Source organism: Pelodiscus sinensis, chromosome 1 (assembly GCF_052426305.1).
Source record: "Pelodiscus sinensis isolate ZL-2025 chromosome 1, ASM5242630v1, whole genome shotgun sequence".
Lineage (NCBI taxonomy): Eukaryota > Metazoa > Chordata > Testudines > Trionychidae > Pelodiscus > Pelodiscus sinensis.
In genome coordinates, this window is record NC_143052.1 from 91,015,572 (window position 1) to 91,036,491 (window position 20,920).

The following is a 20,920-nucleotide window of genomic DNA, read 5'->3' on the forward strand; positions in this document are numbered from 1 at the left end:
GGCCCAACCCCCAGCAGAGCCCGGGGAGCTGCTGCCTCACCACTCGGCGTGGTTCCCAGTGGCCACAGGCTTTGCATGCCCCACTGGACACGCTGTCCCAGCCCCCGCGCTTCTCCGGGGCAGTGGAAGTGCGTCCCGCCACGCACCACTGGCTGTCACGAGCGGAAAGCCCCAGCATGCCCCGTGTCCACAGAGTGGCAAATCTGCATGGGACGCTTTTAAAGGAGCACCCCCCCCCCCAGCAATAGGCTGGGCCCCGCTAACCTCTGAGCTCTCTATGGGCCGGGGGGGGAGGGGCGGGTCACTCGCTGATTCCCAGAAAGCCGCTGCTCTTGGGCTTGACATCTCAGTGGCCGCGTGTGCGCTGCGCATGGCGAGGCGAGGCAGGAGAGGGGCCGAGTGGGCTACGGGCCGGGTGGGTTGCGGGTGGCGGGGAGCAGGCAGGGCGCTGCGGAGAGCTAGAGCGGTGGAGAGGGGGGATGGGGCTGCTTCTTCAGTCGGAGGGGGAAGTAGGGGTTCTCTCTGCTCCCAGCACTGGGGCGCTGACTCTTCTTCCCAGGCAGCTGTGTGGGGCAGCAAGAGCACAAGCCCGGCTCTGCCGCCCCGCCCATTGTCTTGGGCAGCCACAGGCAGGCCTGTGTCTGGGGGTAAGGCTGGCCGGAATGCCACCCCTGGACATGTGCCACCCCAAGCATGTGCTTGTTTTGCTGGTGCCTAGAGCTGGCCCTGGTCCAACCTACACCTCCCTTGTGGGAATTTAAGCCCATTTACTTCTTGTCCTAGCATCAGAAGTTAAGGAGAATATTTTTCTCCCTCCTTCTTTTAAGAATTTGAAAGCCATCATCATGTCCTTTCTCATTCTCAGTCTTCTCTTTTCCAGACTAAACAAACACAGTTCTTTCAATCTTCCCTCATAGGTCATGTTTTTTAGATCTTTACGTATTTTTGTTGCTCATCTCTGGACCTTCTCCAATTTATTCACATTTTTCCTGAAATGTGGCACCAGAATTAGACACAGTACTCCACTTGATGCCTAGTCAGCAGAGTAGAGTGGAAGAATTATTTCTCATGTTTTGTTTACAACACTTCTATTAATATATTCCAGAACGATGTTTGCTTTGTTTTGCAACAGTGTCCCACAATTGACTCATACTTAACTTGTGGTCCATTATGACCCCTAGATCTCTTTCTGTAGAGCTCCTTCCTAAATATTCATTTCCCATTTTGTATGTGTGAAACAGTTTGTTCCTTCCTAAGATGAGTACTTTACATTTGTCCTTGTTAATTTAACCCTATTTACCTCAGACATTTTCTCCAGCTCATCTGGATTATAATCCTGTCCTCTAAAGCACGTGCAATCTCCCCCAGCTTGGCATCATCTGCAAACCTTATGTGTGTTCTCTTTATGCCATTATCTAAATCAGGGGTTCCCAAACTTTTTGACATGGGGAACAGTAAATCCATTCATAAGCTTTTGGAGGACTAGTAACATTCATTTGCATGTTTGCATATTCATTAAGCAAATGATAAATATTCAAATAAGTTGTTTCTGGTCCACCCAAAGCCCCCAGTGCCAGCTTTAGCAAAGCTTTTGATACAGTCACCCACAATATTCTTGCCATCAAGTTAAGGGAATATGGATTGGATAAATAGACTGTAAGATAGATAGAAAGCTGACTAGACCAGGGTTTCCCAAACTTTTTACTTTAGTTGGAACCCGATTTTTTTCAGTACTGTTTTTTTGCAGCCCAAAAATATAAACGCATATTAAAAAAATAATTAAAAATGAATAAACTTTTAGCGTTTCACCCAGCTGCATCCTCCGCCCAGCCTGGGTCAGGGCTTGGGGGACCCAGTGCTGCATGGGCACTCCAGGAGGTGGGAGCAAGAGCAGATTGGAGGTAGGGTATCTGTCTAGGAGGGAGGGTACAAGGAAGAGTAGGGTTGCCAGGTGTCCGGTTTTGTACCGGACAGTCCAGTATTTGAGGGTTCTGTCCAGGAAACAAATTGAGAAAATACCGGACATATAAAATGTCCAGTATTTTCTAATTAGGTAAGCTTTATTATTATTAGGTGTATCAGTCCGTAGCTGCAAACTGCCTGGCTGGTAGATGTGCTCAGGCTCCGTGAGTGTGTCTACCAGCCAGGCAGTTCGCAACTACTCGAGGGAGGGTATGGAGGAAAGGGGGGGGGGAAATGGAATCCCTGGGGCCGGATTCACTCATGTGCCCCGGGTCTGCATGTGCCTGGGTCAGTTCCACTTGCTGCCAGCCGATTTGCTTCCCCCCTTCTCCTCCTGATCTCCCCCGTCCAGCCCTGCTTCTGGCGGCCAGTTCCCCCTCGCCCTCCACCGATCTCCCCTGGGCAGCCCCACTGCCCCCATCCAGTCCTGCTTCTGGAGGCTGGTTCTCCCATCCTCCTCCTCCCAATTTCCCCCATCCAGCCCCTGCCCCCGTCGAGACCTGCTTTTACCAGCTGCTCTCCCCCCTCCGAACTCTTCCAGGCAGCCCCGCTGCCCCCAACCCTGCTTCCCGGTGGCCAGTTTCCCCCACACACACCTCCTCCCAGCCCGCCCCGCTCCCCTCCCAGCAGCCACGCTGAGGTCCAGTATTTTTTTCCAGGCTGCGGCCTATAGTTTGGGAAACACTGATCTAAATAATTAATGAAGATAATGAGAAGAACTGATCACCGTGGAACCTCGAGCATTATGCCCTTCTAGCATGACTGTAAGCCATTGAAAGCTACTTTCTGAGAATAGTTTTCCAACTAGTTATGCACTTATCTTAGATTGTATTTCCCTAGCTTAGTAATAAGAAGGTCATGCAAGACTGTGTCAAATGTTTTACTAAAGTCTAGATATACCACATGTACCACTTCATCCCATCCACAAGGTTTATTACCGTGTCAAAGAAAGCTATCAGGTTGGTTTGACTTAATTTGTTCTTTACAAATCCGTGCTGTTATTTATCACTTTATTATCTTCTATATGTTTGCAAATTGATTCCTTAATTATTTGCTCCACTATATTTCCTGGCACAGAAGTTATGCTGACTGGTCTGTAGTTTCCTGGTCTGTCCTTATTTCCCTTTTTATGGATGGGCACTATATTTTCTCTTTTCCAGTCTTCTAGAATCTCTCCTGTCTTCCTGGCTTTTCAAAGATAATAGCTGATGGTTCAAATATCTCTACAACCAGCTCCTTGAGTATTATAGGATACATTTCAGCAGGCCTTGTTGATGTGAAGGTTACTAATTGTCAAATGTTCTTGTGAAGAAGAACTAGGAGTGGGAACCCCTCCACAATTTCAGGTCATCTATGTCCCAAACTGCAGAGGGAAGGAAAAAAAGATGCAGCCTCTCTTCAGTGTGAAAAACTTCAAACAGCCTCCTATATGTCAAAAACATAAACTGACTCTCATACTTTTTGGATGCCAAATTTCTACCACTACATTGTCAGACCCCCAGTTCTCTCCTGAAAAATATAATGGAAATAGTTGCAAACACTGTGACATGTTGAAGTTATGGCAGCACAAATAAAATAAACTGAATTTACTAGCAAAATAAATCACACAAAAGAACACTGCACTGGTTATAGGCATGGAATAAGCACACTGGGCTCAGGCATCAGTTACTGACCTTGCTCATTATGTACCCAACCTTCCCCCCAACGCAAACTTCTGCCTGGATTAAAGTGTTGGAGAACACTTTAATCCATTAACACTCATTAATGGATCTCCAAGTCACCGTATTGTTTCAGACCAATTCCACAAGCCAAATACAGGGAAGGATTGGAACTTAACTTCATTTACAAGTTTAATTCTTATGCAAATGGATGAACAGGGACATCAGCTGGCTGGCACACTACCTTCCACATCTGAATGACTTAACCAACCAACCCAACAATGGAGGTGCTAATTGTTCTTATCAGCCTCTTGAAATTATTTGAACCATCTACTCCAGTGGTCCCCAAGGGTGCCTGTGGTTACCATGGCACCCGCCAGGGCATTTATGTGCGCCCACCTAATGACCGGGGCTGGCCCGAGCCATTCTTGCGTACCGGGCCCCGGGCACATGCGCGGCCCCAAAAGGTTGGGGACCACTGATGTACTCACTATCTCTCTTTTTTCTTTACCCAGCCTTTTGTCTTTTTTCCCCCCTTCCCTTATTTATTCTTGGATCTGGACTTTTAACACTCCGGTCATCTGAAGAAGTGGGTTGCGCCCACAGAAGCTCATGATACTATCTACACGTTTTGTTAGTCTTTAAAGTCTACCAGAGTATTTGTTGTTTGTAAGTTTATTGTACACGTTTTGTTTGTCTTTTAGGTGCTACTACTCTATGTGTTGTTTTTTTAAAGTTTTTCCGGTTACAGACTAACTGGGCTACCCCTCTGACGCGTTTGTATATTGCTTGTCTTTGGGAACTGCATCTAACTAGCACCAGGGGACCCTGTTGCTCCTACAATTACTGTCTCACAGCTGCCTAAGCCCAGCCTCCACTGTGTCCGTTTATTTCAATGGTAAATATTTCTTCACACCCCGCAACAAAATTACAGAGCTAGAGGGGCCTGTAATTTGTTTTCCTGTGGCCTAGCGAGGTCCCCTCCCCGTGGCTGGGTCAGCCACAGCCCTGGCGTGGCTCCCCGCGCGCTGCCCTGCCACACCGCCCCGGCGGGTGACACGTGGGGGCGGCAGCTGCTCTGTTGACAGTGCAACGCGGGCGGAGACAGCCTGGCTGCCGGGGCCGACCCCGCCCGAGACACTTCTCGCCCCGCCCCGCCCCGCACGCACGTTTCCGGCTCCCCCAGCCGGCACCAGCGCGGAGGGAGGGGGCGGGGCTAGCTCGTGGCATGGCTGCCCCAGCCTGGCGCCCGCGAGACTGGGAGGCGGGGGACGAACGTGCTGGGTCCAGGGGCAAAATGACGCAACCTCGCGCCAGCTCCACCACGGAGCTAGGCCCGGCTCGGGGCACCCCTTGGTCATCTGCTAAACTCCATGTGTCAATCAGCCCATTCGGCCCGCCCCTGAAAGGCGATTGGCCCACGCACCGGAAGTCACCTGGCTAGTAGCTGGGAGGCAGCCGCGGCGTGCGGGACTATCTGCTGCCGGGGCTGGGCGCTGCTTATTGGCACGTGGGACAGGTCGGTGCGGGGGATGTCAAAGAGGCAGGCTGCTTGGGGAGAAACCAGGTTGGTCGTCCGGCAACTGCCGGTGTATCCCGCCATGCATTGCGGCATCATAGAGTCCAGTCTCGCTGGAGGGCCGCCCGCGGGTTCCTTAGTAACCCTGGAACGGGGGAGGGGAAATGGATGTTCATGCTGGGTCACGTGACTGGGGGGAGCTCGGGTCCGCGCGCTCTGACGCCGGGCCGTTAACGCCGTTGCGCTGCACGAGCCCAGCTGTCCCGGCGACCCTGCCCGGCGAGGCTGAGGCTGGTAGCGGGGCCCGGTCGTAGCGGCTTCCCCGCTGCGGGGCATCGCCAGGGCTCGCCCTGCCCAGCGACCCCTCCAGTGCAGCTGGGGAGTGTTCCCCGCTTGTGCCACGTGCCCCGGGGCTGAAGTGAAACCCTCATGAGGCTACGTCTGCACTGGCCTGTGCTTTTGCCAAGAGCATCCGTGCCAGTGTGGACGCTCTCTTGCGCAAGGAAGCTCTGATGGCCATTTTAGCCATTGGGCTTTCCTGTGCAAGTAATTCATCTTGCCTGTCTACACTGGCCTCTTGCACAAGAACAGTTGCACAAGAGGGCTTATCCCTGAGCGGGCGCGAGAAGCCCTGATTTCACACATTAGAGCCTCAGTGTACGTGCGCAAGAACTCCCCGCCAGTGTAGATAGGCAGCAAGTTTTGGCGCAAAAGCAATTGCTTTTGCGCAAGATTATGCCAATGTAGACACAACCGCAGAGTGACGGGCTCAGTGCCCTCTTCACCCATGGGTCTGACTCAAAAACTTGTGCCAGGCTGCGCTGGCAGCGACCCCTTATTCTTGCCATGTTCCATATTTCTCAAGGTGCCACGTGCCCGGGAAAATAATTTAAAAAGCCCCTAATAAGGGGAAAACAAGGTTTTTGCTATTCCACGTAAAGGTGAGTGGGGTGTGGAAGGGCGTGAAAAAGAGGCAGATGCCTCAAGACTTGGCAATTTAAAAGGGCCCAGGGCTTTTGTCTAGCATTGCTACCTCCGAAGCAGTCAGATCCCTGAGCCCTTTAAATTGCTGCTAGGGCCCTGGAGGTACACACCTTTTTCTCTTTGAAGTCTGTTCTTGAAGTTTTTTTGTTGCAGGATGGCTACCTTTAAATCTGCTACTGTGTGTCCAGGGAGATTGAAGTGTTCTCCTACAGGTTCATTCATCTGCACATCTACCAATGTAACATATGCCATCATGTGCCAGCAATACCCCTCTGCTATATACATCGGCCAAACTGGACAGTCCCTATGTAAAAGAATAAATGGACACAAATCAGATATCAGGAATGGCAATGTACAAAAACCTGTAGGAGAACACGTCAATCTCCCTGGACACACAGTAGCAGATTTAAAGGTAGCCATCCTGCAACAAAAAAAACTTCAAGAACAGACTTCAAAGAGAAACTACTGAGCTATAGTTCATTTGCAAATTTGACACCATCGTTTTAGGATTAAACAAAGACTGAATGGCTAGCCAACTACAAAAGCAGTTTCTCCTCTCATGGTGTTCATACCTCCACATCAGCTGCTAGGAGTGGGCCTCATCCTCCCTGACTGAATTGACCTCCTTATCTCTTGTCTTACTCTTGATTGGTACTCTTTTCTTATGCCTGTATATTTATACCTGCCTCTGGAATTTCCACTACATGCATCTGACAAAGTGGGTCTTTGCCCACGAAAGCTTATGCTCCAATAAATCTGTTAGTCTATAAGGTGCCACAGGACTCCTCATCGCTTTTTCAGATTCAGACTAACACGGCTACCCCTCTGATAGATGAGTTAAGAACCACCCAACCAACCCCCCTTCTAATCATGCTCTCTCAGGAGATCTTCCTTTCAAAGCCAGCAGAGGGCATAATTCCTCTCTAACACTTGGTCTTGTCTTATGGATATATCCTCAGCATTGAAGATGAGCTCTTTCTGAGCTGTCATGTTATTTGTATTAGTATTGTGCTTAGAAGCCCTGTTGCTAGGCACTGCACTGTGAAGAAAAGATGTTGCTTGATCGGAAGAGCCCATGACTATATAGGATTGAGCTGGAGACTTGAATGGAAAAACAGAAAGTTATTAGTTGGGGTTCACTGTGCAGAACCTCTAACCAAGTAAATCTTAAAGATCATTTTGCTGCATAGCTGAATCACCTTTTTTTAATTGAAACTGCCAGATTTTATAAACATTCCATGAGAATGAAATGTCTACAGTGCAGAGACCAAACAATTTCCCAGACACCTCATCCAACTGGAGCTGTTGGGGAGATTCTGGGCCCACACTGATCTGAAAGGGTTTTATCTCATGTTTTATCTAGAGTACTGAGCCTTGGCCTGCATATAGAGAGCTCTGCTCACTAAGCATCATTAGCTATGCCAACAGGAGCATGCTCCTGTCAGCGTAGTTGCATGTATACTGGGGGATTTGCCAGTATAGCTGTGTCAGCCATCTAGTGTGATATGTATGTGACTTCTTTCTCCCCTCTTCCCCACACACTCACCCATGATTTCTAACAAACATAGCTATGCTAGCAAAACTTTGTAGTGTGAACCACCTTATTGGCCCTCTGCTCTCTTTCTCCAGGGACTCTTGCTACTAGCCACCATGTTTGTTTTAGTGGAGATGATGGATACGGTACGGATTCCTCCCTGGCAGTTTGAAATGAAACTCAATGACTCCATTACTGAAGAGCTAAATAAGAAGTTAGCTAACAAGGTAAAACTTAAAGCAATGGTCATGTCAACGAGAATTCTGTGTAGCTGTGGGTGACAGTGTAAGCAGCAGAAAATTAAATTCAGAATGGCTTGTATATGAGGAACATTACAAAGACTGAAAACTATGTATACAACCATCATACAAAGGATAATGACCAACAATGTTGAGTTGGAGAAGGTGATGGCTCTGGTGTTATTTAATGTGACTTCAAATTATGGAGAACAAGGAGGGGAAGAGCACAGTAGTGATATTCTGAATGAATACTAAACTGAGAAGGATGCCCCGTGAGGCAGACAAATCATGAATGAAACTTACAGTAGTTGGCAGGAGTAGAAAGTAGGAATAAGAGACTCAGCCTTGTACATCTTGGAGGAAGGAAGTACCTTGAAAACAATAATGTTGAAAAGTAACAATCGGATGCTCATATCTAGCTGCTGTGCACTAAACACTTGAAATGTGATCTGACAACAAAAAAGCTGATGAGATTTGATGCAGCATATAAAAAGGCATCATACCAAAGACCAGGGGTTGCCAAGATTTAACTTATTCACTTCTATTTACAGATCTGTGTGCTGGGGGGAGGAAGGGACAGGGACAGGCTAGGTACGGTGACCATATTTTCTGAACCAGCTGCAGCTAGGAAGAATAGTTTAATTTATCAAACAGATTAAGTGTTTTAACTTTCTCATGTTAGTTTATTAAACTTTATTTAAAATGAAGTAAACTATTAATTTATGTCCAACACAAAAGATTTCCATGTTTTTTCTTTATGGCAGGTATGGGGATCCTTTTTTGGGTTGGGGGTCACTGACCCACAGAAAAATCAGTTGGGGACCACACAAGTGAGAAGCGCAAAAAAAAAAAAACCCCACCTCCAAAACCCCTCAACCCTCACTGATGTGGCCCCCAACTGAGACACCTCACTCCTCTGGCACTCCAGCTCCAGGGGGTAAGGGAAAGGGACAGGGAGGACTGAGGTTCAGGGCTTCTCATAGGTCAGAATTACTTTTCTGGGGTTCCAGAGTTAGTGGATTTTGTGGACCCCCTTAGGCTCTGGGGTGGGGACAAAAATGAGGGGCTCAATGTGCAGGACAGAGTGCTGCCAGAGAGTGGGATAGAGATGCAGTAGCTGGGCAGGAGGGGAAGTGAGGAGAGCAGGATTTGGAAGGGAGTTTGGGGGCAGGAGACGGTGCGGGTACAAGAGCGGGTTTGGGAATGGAAGGGGGTTAGGGGAGTAACGCAGAAAAAGTGAGAGGGTGAGAATGGAGCCAAATAGCTAGTTGGGGAGGGAGGCAAAGAAGTGGGGAGTAAAGGAAAGTGCAACTTCTGGAAAGTAGAATTATATAACAACCCCCCACATCTTCCCTCTGCTCCAGCCTTGCTTCCCTCAACCCCATCATCCCTCCCCCACCTGATCCCTTGCACTGCCCCATGCCCCTCAGTGCAACACCTGCCCCCGCATCCTCCTTTACCCTCCCACCTGCACATCCCTGTGCCCCCAGCGTCCACACCGATAGGTCAGCAGCTCTGGGATGAGCAGTACTGGGGCGAGGAGGGGCCGGAGGAATGAGGACAGAGTCCCTTCTCTGCCCGGCCCAGCCCTTTGCCGGGGTTCGCCCCTCACCTGAAGGCTGCAGCTCTTGGGCTGGAGTGGGCAGAGCCTGGGGCTGCTCGGGGCTGGTTCCAGCCCTGCCAGGTGCAGCAGGATGCTGGAGAAGAGGCTATCTTCTCCTCCCCCCCCCCTGCAAGGAGTAGCATGGCATAGCCTGGGGCCAGGTGCCCCAGGGAGGCAGCAGCTTGTGACCAGCCTCCCTGCCCTGTATCTGCAGAGCAGCTCCAGCTCCGCCCCCTCTCCAAGCAGAGTGTTAACTCCTTAGTTCCTGGGAGCTGCATGCCCAGGCTGGACTGGCAGCCCCAGGGACATGGAGCCCAGTGCGGGGTCATACTGCCCATTCTGTTTGTGGGGTTACCCTGGCCCCTACATGCCCATGCCTTCCCCCTGACCCTCCTGGCTCGCCCTTCCAACAGGAAGCCCTCAAGTCTCCAGCTGCTGCAGGGGAGGGGGCGGCTGAACTCCCTCCACGCGTGCCACTCAAAATTGGCTCACATGCCACTTATTGCATGTGTGCTGTAGGTTGCCGACCCCTGTCAAAATCCGTAGACACAACATCAGAACTATGGTTAGAATGTAGAATTCAGTTCTACTTAGGTAACTGAAGGGAATTCAGAGAAGACCAGCAAGAATGATCAGGAGCTATGAAGACTGACTTATATGGAAGTATTAAATATGTCTCACTTGGCCATTAGTGACTTAAGATGAGATGATAGCTACAAGTGTTTGAAGAACAGAGAGTAGGAAAGTTCAGGATTTTTGTATGTTGGGGAATGAACAGGAATAAAGGTAAACAAAGTGGAACTGAACATCAGAAAAGATTTTTGATAGGCTGAGGAGCAAACTCCTAAAGGAATGGCAGAAGCCAGCCCCGTTTTTGGGACACTTAATACGTTGTAAGGGTTTGTGGGGATGAATAAGAAGTCTCTTCTATTTGTAATTTGGGTTGCTAGGCAGCCCCAAGCCCCTAGGATATACCGGCATCTTTAATATTTTCACTATTCTGTTATAATATAGACTAGCTCCTTCTGATCTGAGTATTCCCTGATGGGTCTACTATTAATGATGGATGCATCATGATTGGGGCAGGAGGTTTTCTTCACCTGCCCTGACATGACTTCTGAATGAAGCGCATCTCTTGCAGAAAGAGATTCTAGGGCATGATTACCCAGCAATGGGTGTTTCTGGCCTTTGGAAGAGCTAATTCTGGATATGCTATTTTCTCATCTAGTAGGGTGATATTTATCTAAGCCACTCATGAGACTCGCTTCTCCCATTTTGGGCAGCCACCTAAAAGGCTCAAGTTGCAGCAGTTATGTCTTGAGTAAGTCAACATGTGCCTTCCCATGCCTGTAAGACAGCTAGAATGGTCCCTAGAAGGTGGAGTATGCATTGTATTTTCCCCCACAAGAGCTGAGGTATGCACCTGTACAGTGCTTTGATCTGTGGACAAATCTCTTGTCCAGTTCTTCCTGTGGCAACTCATCTGGTTGGCCATTTGCATAAGCTTCCTGCTTAACTTGTGTGTGAGTAGCATATGTTAGCGATTTGAGGGAATTTATTTATTTTCAGGTTCCAAGGATTTATTGCTTTTGGCTTTCCTCTGAACAGGTTGTGTACAACGTTGGCCTCTGCATCTGTCTGTATGACATCACAAAGCTGGAAGACTCGTACATATTTCCTGGGGATGGTGCCTCGCACACTAAAGGTCTGCTACCACTTTTTCTTAGCTGTGCAGTTCTCAGGATACTCCAGAGTCTCTAGTTAGCATACTAGGAAGGCTAAAGGAATGGTTCAAGGCTCACAATCATAATTCTGCCAAGGTAGAGATCCCAAGGGGAACATCACAGAATATCACTTGTCCCTGTCAAAGGCAGCTGTTTTCTGTGTGCTCACTGCAACTGTAAATTGGCTTACCTGCTCCTACACTCCAACAGACCTTCCTTGTGCTTTGAGCAGAATCACTACAGTGGGAACTACTTGCTGCTAGTTGGATAAAAATGTGAGGAAGGCATCCAACCCCATTCCTTCCTCTTGTGTTCTGCCCGAGGGACTCCTTAGGGTGGGGCTCTAAGGGAGCAGAGTGAAGGTTGTGTTGTGTGGCAAGTATCACCTTATTTGCATTTCCTGGCTTTCTCATGTTTGAAGGTTTTTCCTCTTAGTGCTGATATTTGTGCAAGGGGTCTCAGTGCCACACTTCCTTGTTCTGTAACATTTGCATTTTGAGAACTTGAACTCTCTTGTGCTGGAAGGACAAGAGGTGCACAGGAAACTGAGTACCTGCAACCTGAGTTCTGTATTAACAAAGCTTTTTTTTGCCTAAATAGTTAAGTCAGTTCAGCTGTGTTCCAGAATAGCCACTGGCTTTACCTCCACCCTTTTGCTGGACAAAGAGAACTATTGCAATATCTGTCCCTGGGCACTGGGATAGCCTGCAGTAGAAACTGGATATATGACTCAGGCATGTGTTAAGCTGTAGAAATGATCATGCTTCTGAGCACTGCTTGCCACCACTATTAGTAGATAGCATGCAATTGAATAGTTGTGGAACCGCATCACATTTTAGTAGTTACACGACTATTTGATAGTCCCTGGGGGCTGGGCTGGCAGTCACTGCGCTCCTGGCCCCACTGTATCAGAGGCAGCAGTGTGAGGTGGTAGGCAGAAGTCGGTCCAGGATGGGAGCTGGTTTAAAAATGGCTTCCTGCTCAGACTGGTTTCCACCTGCTGCCCCACACTGCTGCCTCTGATACAGAGATAGGGACTCCTTCATGACAACCTCCTCTGTTGCCCCTGCCACCTCTAATACAGAGTGCATGTAGATGACAGGATTTACTGATGAGGTCAGGCATATCGGTTAATCGTGTAGTCATCTACATGTTGACATCCCTAACCACCGTCCGGCATTTCATCTATTACAGAAAGCAACCGCACAGCCCTTCTGAAACCCAGAGCATCCCAGTAGCCAGGAGAGTTCCTAGCTAGTAACAAAAGGTTGAGACATCAAAGTTACTTTTCTCACCACAAGCACATTGTCTAAAATTGGCCTCTCCAGATGTGTTCACTTCTGTTCCCATCACCAGTTTTATCTGTTTAACTTACACTAGAGAAAGACTTGGTTGGTTAGTTCTGCCTTGCAGAACAACAAAGTTGGGTTATGTTCTGCTTTGCCAATTAGAATAACCAGCCAGGATTTTGGATTCTAACAGCTTTAATGTGTGAGATGACTACAAAGTCAAAAAATAATCTGTTGGAACCAGTAATCCCCATCCATGCCAATTTCCTTGTATGTTATACTTTTTTACTATCACTTCTTCTATCTTTGTAATTCATAAGGTTTTTGGAACAAGCATCTGTCTCTTTGTGTTGAGTGTCTAGCATACTTACAATGCTCTCACAATCTAATATATAGTAATAAATATTGGTATAAATATTGCTGGGGGAACCTATCTGAAATTCTGTGATGAGAGAATTAAAATTGGTTGTAACTGTACTTTGGAGCAATTTCTCCCATCGCTTCCTGGGCTGGAAAAGCGCCTTTTATAAAAATAAGAAAGTAAATAAGACAGCTTTAAAGATATTTTTAAAATTCGCTTCTGAAATCAAAATGAGAATTTCTCTAAAGTTGAGCCTCTCTGCTATGTAGCATTGCTGTGCACTGTCATCCAACTATTGCATTCCACCTAGGTGCCAGCTGTTTTTCAATGGCAAAGTGCATTATTTAGGCCTGGTCTACACTACAACGGAAGGTCAAAGTAAGATACCCAACTCCAGCTATGTAAATTAATTGGCTGGAATCTAAGTATCTTACAACATTTTTCCGCCGTCCATACAGCAGGCGGCTGACAGGAGCAAATTCTCCCATCCACTTTCCTTACTCCTCGTGAGGAGCAGGAGTATCAGTGTCGACGGGGGCACCCTCTGAATTCAATTTAGTGGGAAGATAACCACGGCAGCATTGATCTTCTGAATAGTGTAGATGTGCCCTTAGTGTGGTATAGAGTCTTAGGCATTGCCTAGAACTCAAAGGACCTGGGTTCTATTCTTGGCTCTGTGACTGGCTTGCTTGGGGAAGTCACTGCAACTCTCTGTGCCTCGTTTTCCCTGTCTATAAATAGGGATAATTATAATGATCTTTTGAAATGCTCTTAAGATCTTCAGATAAGAGCTTGGTGGTACTTATTTGTAATGTAGTAATGCCCAATAGGAAGAGCAGGGCTCTGTTGTACTTGGGAGAAAGAAGTAGTGTCTGCCACACTTGCTGCTTATTTTTTGTATTGGACTATAAATTTCTCAGAGCAAACAGTTGAGTGGGGAGTGTTACAGTAACAAGGTTACTTACTAAACCAATTACACACACAGCACATGATTCCTAATAACTTAAAAGTATTGTAGAGGTTTGATTGTGCTCCTGTTATTGTTGGCATGGAGCTGAAAGCTGCTAAAGAAACATCGGTTACAAAATTTTGAGGGCATGGGGTAGATTTTCAAATGGCTGTCACTCAAAGGAAATTAAGTATGTGACTCTCAGACATGGCATCTTTGCTTCTTTTCAGTGCATTTCCGGTATGTTGTGTTCCATCCCTTTCTGGATGAAATTCTGATCGGGGAGATTAAAGGCTGCAGTCAGGATGGAGTTCACGGTAAATTGCAACTTCTGATACTAGGGAGACCATAGCTGTCAGGCATTGTTTTGATTCCAGCACCCTAAACTGTGAGACTGATTTGAGACACAGAGATGTTCAACCCTAAGTCATTGTTTTTAGTTTAGCTTGGTCAACAGTAACTAAGTATGACTGTCATCTGACAGGGAACCAGAGTGAAAAGAATATGGAAGCAATTTTAATTAAATTTCTCGTTTCAGGCTGTGGGCCCTCTTTCCTGAGGGGGTTGCCCAGATCCACATGTCTCCTTTATTCAGTTCTATATGTGCATGTTCTGGAAGAGCTGGGATCCACTAGAACAGGGGTCTGCAACCTTTACAAACCAAAGAGCCAGCCTACATCAAAATTCAGAATATGTGGTCAACAAAGAGCTGTTTAAGAATGTCCATTTGCATGACTGAAATTATAAAACTTAATATTATTGATAATTGACATAATGATTAATAATAGCATAAATGAAACATTGTACTCACAGACTTTATTTAATAGGATTTCTGCTACTGCATCTTTTCTCACATTTCTTTGATGTTTACATCATAACTGGTCAAATCCAACTTCATGCACGCATTCAGGCTGTCTTCTGTCAATCTTATGGCAGGGGGTTAGGGATGTGGGGGTGCAGGATTCTAGGTTGAGGTATATGAGGGACTCGGGGTAGGGGATTTAGGTGTATGATTGGCTCAGGGAGCAAGGTTGGGATGAATGGCGATGCAGGATAGGGATGTAAGCAACCAGGCAAGTAGTAAACTACCCGATAAGCATATGCTTGTTGGGTAATGGAGTCACTACTCAACTAGTTGCTTCCCTCCTCCCCATGGTCTATCAGATGCAGCAAGGGGGGGGGGGAATAGGAGCCAGTGCTGGGGGAGCCATCTTAAAAGCCAGTTCCCCCCAGCACCATCTCCGCAGGGAGGCAGAGGCACAGTGGGGGATGGGTGCAAGCTGAGAATCAGCTGATTCCTGGCCAATGCCTGGTCCCAGGCTGTGCCTCTGCCTTTTAAGTGGAGTAAGAGCCAGGTGGAGATAACCCTGCTGCGGCTCTGTGGTTTTCCCCCTTATCAACTAATTGAGTAGATGATAGAATTTCCATTGACTACTCAATTAGCTGATTACATACAATTTAACATCCCTAATGCAGGAGTGTTATGGCAGGGGCATGGGAATGTGGGGGTGCAGGAGTCCGGGTTAAAGTGTATGAGGGGCTCAGGGCAGGTGTTCTGGGTGTATGATGGGCCCAGGGCACAGTGTTGAGGTGTGTGGTGGGAGCAGGAGTGTTGTTGCAGGTGTCTGGGAATGTGGGGCTGTGAAGGGCTCAGGGTAGTGGGTTCAGGGGTATGATGGGCTCAGGGTTAGGGTGTGAGTGGGGGGGGGAGTTTACAGGAGTGTTATGATGCTGCAGCCAGATGGGGGCTTATTAGCCAGGCTTCATTTTTAAATTAAGTAAAATATTATGTCCAACACTCAGGCTGCATCTAGACTGGCATGATTTTGCGCAAATGCTTTTAACGGAAAAGTTTTTCTGTTGAAAGTAATTGCGCAAGAGAGCGTCTATACTGGCATGTGCCTTTGTGCAAAAGATTTGCTTTTGCGCAAAAGCATCCGTGCCAGTGTAGACGCTCTCTTGCGCAAGAAAGCTCCAATGGCCATTTTAGTAATCGGGCTTTCTTGCGCAAGAAATTAACTTGGCTGTCTACGCTGGCCCTCTTGCGCAAGAGGGCTTATCCTGAGTGGGAGCGTCAGAGTATTTGCGCAAGAACCACTGATTTTGTATAGTACAAAGTCAGTGTTCTTGCGCAAATACTCGCGGCCAGTGTAGACAGGCGGCAAGATTTTGCGCAAAAGCAAGTGCTTTTGCGCAAAATCTTGGCAGTCTAGACACACCCTAAAAGTTTCAACATGGTCTTTATTTATGGTGGGACGGGGAACCTTTTTGGGTTGGCAGCCACTAAGCTTGGGTGAGGAAGGCAGTCGTGACATAAGGCATGGGGTTGGGGTGCAGGGGTTTGGATTATGACCTAGAACAGGGAAGTGGAGTGCAGGGTCAGGGAGGGGTTATGGGCTCAGGAGGGGGGCAGAGGGTTTGGGTTATGTGGAGTACAGGGGCAGAGGGCTGAGGTGCCAGAGGCAGGCTCTGGCTGGGAGACATACCAGTGAGACTCCCAGGCAGCAGCCCAGCACTTTCTCAAGAGCCTGACCTGCTCCTGCACAGGCTGCAGGGCAATGTGCTCTGTGAATAAGAGCCTGAGGGGTGTGGGGGATTGGTGCTTCATGCACTGCCTGTTCCTGAGACAGGCAGCTTCCATTGGCCAGAAACCAGCCAATGGGATTGTGCTGGGGGCAGGAGCAGCTCATGAAGCACCACTGCCCCTTCCCCCTGTTCTTGTAAAAACAAGTGGCTGACAGATGCCTTTCTGAGTGGCTTGCAGGGATGGGGCAAGCAGGGGAGTCTGTGATGGGGGAGAGGATCCCTGGTGTAGGGGGAGCAAAGAGGGGCTCGGCTTGAGCTTCAATAGACCCATATCTGGCTCCCTAGTGAGCCATATTTGGCTTGCAAGACATAATCCACTAGATTATGCAGGTGGATAAGATCATTGGCAGATGGGGGCATAAATTTGTCCTGTCTGGAATTCATTTAACATGGCTTCTGAGAGCCATTTGGTTAAATAAGTATATGTATCCCCATAAGTTACATTGGTTGAAGTTCTCTTGCCTTTCCATAATTACATGCAGCACCTGAGATTGCTCCCCATGTCTGAAGTTAGTGGGGAAAAATGTTTACTTTGTGGATTTGACATTACTTAGTTTGTTATGGGTGTCACTATCCTTCCTTGTTTTGAGGGACTCTCAAAGATAAACACTTAAAAGAACAGACGTGTGGGAGTGTCGAGCTATAGATCTAGTAGGGTTCTTTGTCAGGCAAAATAATAATTTCTGTACTTCACACTAAAAAAGCCAAAGATTAGATGTCAAGTTGACATTGTACCACTTTACTGTACTCTGTTACTGATGGCAAGATCCTTTTCTTCCTAAATTGATTCTTTGCTTTGCAGTTTCTCTTGGGTTCTTCGATGATATTATCATCCCTCCAGAGTCCCTGCAGCAGCCAGCTAAGTTGTATCCTTTAATCATCTGTCACATTGATTTTTTTTTTAAATAAAGGAGGGAAGTGGCTAGTTTTTAATTATCACCTTAAAACCTTGCATGCATAAAGAAGCTCAGTGGCAGCAGCTGGAGCATCATGCCTGGGGCAGTGTCACATTTAAACAACTAACCCACCAAATGGGTCTTGTTGGGTTACTCTGCCACCTACTAGAAATGAATGGCAAAGTCACCTGAACAGCTGGCTTTTTTCCTACATCCTAGAGCGGCATGGTCAATCATTTTTTATGGGGGGCCACTCCAAGATTTTGGAAAGAGGTTGAGGGCCATACTCATCCATGGTATTAATGGAGGAGGTGCAGGGTCTGGGATGGAGGTTGGGATAAGGATTGAGGTGCAGGAGGGAGAATGGAGTCTGAGAAGGAATTTGGGTGAAGGAGGCATTTGTGGCCTATGGCAAGGGACTGGGATGCAGAGTTTTGGACTGTGACCTAGGGTAGGAGAGGATTGTGATCTCCGGCAAGAGATAGGGATGCCAGATCTGGGAGGGGCTGGGGTGCCAGAGGCAGGTTCTGGCCAGTAGCCAAGCCGGCCTGCTTGCAGAGCTTAAAATGTTTCTGCCTGCTTGGCCATGTGCTTCAATAAGTAACTGAACAGGAGGGAGGGCAGTTGTGCTTGGTAGCTGCCTGTTATTCATACAGGCAGTTTTCATTGACCAGTTTCTGGCTAAAAACTGGCCAATGGAATTGTGTTTGGGGGCAGGAGCAGCATCTGAATCTTCTCCCCTCCTCCTCATAGTTTTTAAAGAGAGAGCTCCCCACAGCTGGGTTCTGAACCATGTGGGGTTTTAGAGCTATGGTGCAGTTTGAGAAGTGGGTGAAGTGTGAATCCTGCATTCAAACAATGAGCCTCCTACCTTGAGGCTCTCAGGGAGAATGGTCTGTTGAGTGGGGAAAATCACTGAAGTTTCACAATCTGTTTTACTGCCTTGACTCTTGAACTGGCCAGCGATGAAGCAGAGCAGGTCTGGGTGTGGGAGTACGAGACAGAAGAAGGGGCTCATGACCTGTACATGGACACAGGGGAGGAGATCCGCTTCCGGGTAGTGGATGAGAGCTTTATTGACACATCCCCAACAGGTCCATGCTCCACAGAGGCCTCCACCTCTGGTGCCACAGAGGAGGTGCAGAAGAAGGAGGCACCCTACACTCTTGTGGTAAGTATGTGTAATTCACACTGCATTGAAGAAGGCTGTGGCATTTTAAAGAGACAGTCTCTCTTCCCCAAGTAGCTTACCCTCCAAATCAGAGAGAATACTGCGAAGGATGACAAAGGTGAGGGATGAGGTTGAGCTCCACTTTATTAAATATGTATCTGGTGTTTGTCAGTGTAATATGTTGGTATGGAGTTCTGAGGAGGGGCTGAAAGTTGAATAAGGTTGCCTTGTGCACATGGAACAGAAGCGCACCTAGTGCTGCACAATAACCTTGTGCCCAACCATCTCTTCCCCCAAAGAACTTACAATTTAAAGGCCTGTGCACAGCAGAAAGGCAAGACTCTAAATTAGTGCTGTCACTCCCTAACACTGCACCTTATTGAGTGGCCTATTTTGTCTAGGCCTGTGATTCTTTGCCTTCAAGTGATACTCTGCCCCAAAACAATATTAGCCAGGTCCAGAGAAGGCTGGACCTCTGAGGGTTATTGTGAGACAGGGAGGAAAGAGGAGGATTCCAATAGAAACCTCAGATATTCTCCCCTCTTTTAAATACCCAGTTGATTGCTAAGTTGGATCAAAGATTCACTTCTGGCTATTTGCCTCTGAACTTTCTTAAATTCTCATCTCCTTCTTTTGCCTTCTCTCTGGACAGGGATCCATCAGTGAGCCTGGCCTGGGCCTCCTCTCGTGGTGGACAAACAGTTAGCAGCAGTCAGAACTTGCTCTGCGTGGAACCAATGGGATGGATGCTTTCAGGGATTGCAGGAGTCATCTGGTGCATCACTTCCCTCTGGACATTGAACAAGAATGCAGGGATTCCATGTTACTGTCTTTGCTCCCCACCAGGCTGAGCTGGCATCCGTCAAGAAATACCTCCATTAGAACTGTACAAGTGAAGCTACAGGCACATGAGCCCAGCAGCCACAAACTCATCTGGGACTTTATCTAGGATGTCAGCAGAATTGGGGTCAAATGCCAAAGTCAGTCTCTGCTGTCTTGGAAAAAAGCAATCTAAGTTAGTGTAGTGGCAGGTCAGGGGGGTGCTGTCTGGCCAGAAGAAACTGGTCATTTCCTACCACACCTAGTCTTGAGAGATGTAATTAAGTATAAGCAAGAGTCTGTCTCCTTAACACAGAAGAGGGACATGCTGCTCTCTCAATAGGAGAGGAAACTGCAAAGTATGGAGGAGATGCACTGGCTCCTAAACCATTGTAAACCCTGGTGCTGAAAGGATGGGGAAGGCTCAGAGCTGTGGCAGGTATGGGGATACCACCTGTAGAGGAAGATTCACTGCACTATGAGGGAATTGCAGTTCTATTATGTGAATTGCTACAATGATGGAAGGATGTCTGCTTATTAGGAAGCAATTTAGCTGGTGTTTTTAATCCTTTGCTGTCTTCTGAAAGCAACTCCCTGAGATGATGCTGGAGTGAGATGCTCTGTTACAGTGGATGGCCTGTGATCTGATGCAAAATAAGCTCAATTCTATGGGTGGCTTGACTGAAAACTTTTTTTTAAGAGGAAAAAGAGACCCTAGTGCTGGGTAAGGCCATGCTTCCAGTCCCTTATGGGGGAGGGGCAAGACTGGTATTAATACTAGATGAATACATGTTAATTCCTAGCCACACACAACCCAGCCTCCTGCAGCTTGGGAGACTTGCTTCATCTTAATGCAGATACTTTCTGGCATTTAGTTAAGAGAAGCAACATTAAACATGCAGGGCCTAGAGCCAGCATGATGTGTTATGCATGATTAAATAGCAGCCATTTTAGGGGGCTAGAATGCTATTGGATGTTACTACTGCTGACCTCAAAGTATGAAAGCAAAGCTTAAGTCACTGGAACCATTCCTACAGTATAATTTCAGCCCTTTAATTCTAAGCATGGCTACTGCTGGTTTAGATTTTAATCAAAGCAGTCTAGAATTCATCTTCTCAGCCATCCGAGCCCATCAAGTTCCATCTATGCTGTTGCCAAGTTTCTCTAATGTAGTACTGACCAAACATTGCTTGTCATTCTAACAGGGCTGCTAATGGGAAAGAAAAGTAGGGTATTTTACAGAACTTCCTAGCCTGGAGTACAGGAAAAACAGATTAAGCATGTACTAGGAATAGGCTTCAAAGAGAAAATGCTCTTCACCCCCTCCTCTCTGTAGTTTAAGGGACATTGGCTATATGAAAACTATGGAATCCAAGCAGTCTAACCAATAAAAAACTACTGCTGCTGTTTGTTCATGGCCACATGCAGTGAATGAAACTATGAGCAAGTTACAGCCCTGCCTGTGCTGTTTTACTTCCTCTTCCCCTTTGAGTTCTAATGCTAGATTGGTAAGTCACAGGTAGGTTATGCACAGTAAGTTAAACTCACAGGGCTCCGAGTGTCCCACAGCCAGGGGCTAGTGCCCCCCCATGCTGCTGCCTCTAATAGAGGCAGCAGGGTCTGTGG

At 47.5% G+C, this 20,920-nt stretch overlaps 1 protein-coding gene across 5 annotated transcripts; it reads left to right on the forward strand.

Moving 5' to 3' along the window:
• The first annotated feature begins 4,873 nt into the window (after positions 1 to 4,873).
• On the forward strand, positions 4,874 to 20,707 carry POLR3H (RNA polymerase III subunit H). 5 transcript variants are annotated; one of them, XM_075936114.2, is made up of 7 exons: positions 4,889 to 5,139; positions 7,753 to 7,884; positions 11,108 to 11,204; positions 14,053 to 14,139; positions 17,211 to 17,274; positions 18,268 to 18,475; positions 19,128 to 20,707. In XM_075936114.2, exons 2-7 carry the CDS (start codon positions 7,774 to 7,776, stop codon positions 19,179 to 19,181), a joined length of 621 nt encoding a protein of 206 aa, XP_075792229.1. In that variant the 5' UTR covers positions 4,889 to 5,139; positions 7,753 to 7,773; the 3' UTR covers positions 19,182 to 20,707. The 5 variants fall into 5 exon arrangements, with proteins under 5 accessions (XP_075792251.1, XP_075792229.1, XP_075792222.1 ...); XM_075936107.2 differs by having other exon boundaries at positions 4,894 to 5,187; XM_075936136.2 differs by lacking the exon at positions 14,053 to 14,139 and having other exon boundaries at positions 4,874 to 5,187.
• Positions 20,708 to 20,920: the final 213 nt, after the last annotated feature.

Bases quoted from the DNA above. Each gene is read 5' to 3' on its own strand.
- POLR3H (XM_075936114.2), top strand. From the start codon at position 7,774: ATGTTTGTTTTAGTGGAGATGATGGATACGGTACGGATTCCTCCCTGG. The intron at 11,205-14,052 runs GTCTGCTACCAC...GCTTCTTTTCAG, and splicing joins TGGTGCCTCGCACACTAAAG to TGCATTTCCGGTATGTTGTG. The intron at 18,476-19,127 runs GTAAGTATGTGT...CTCTCTGGACAG, and splicing joins AGGCACCCTACACTCTTGTG to GGATCCATCAGTGAGCCTGG.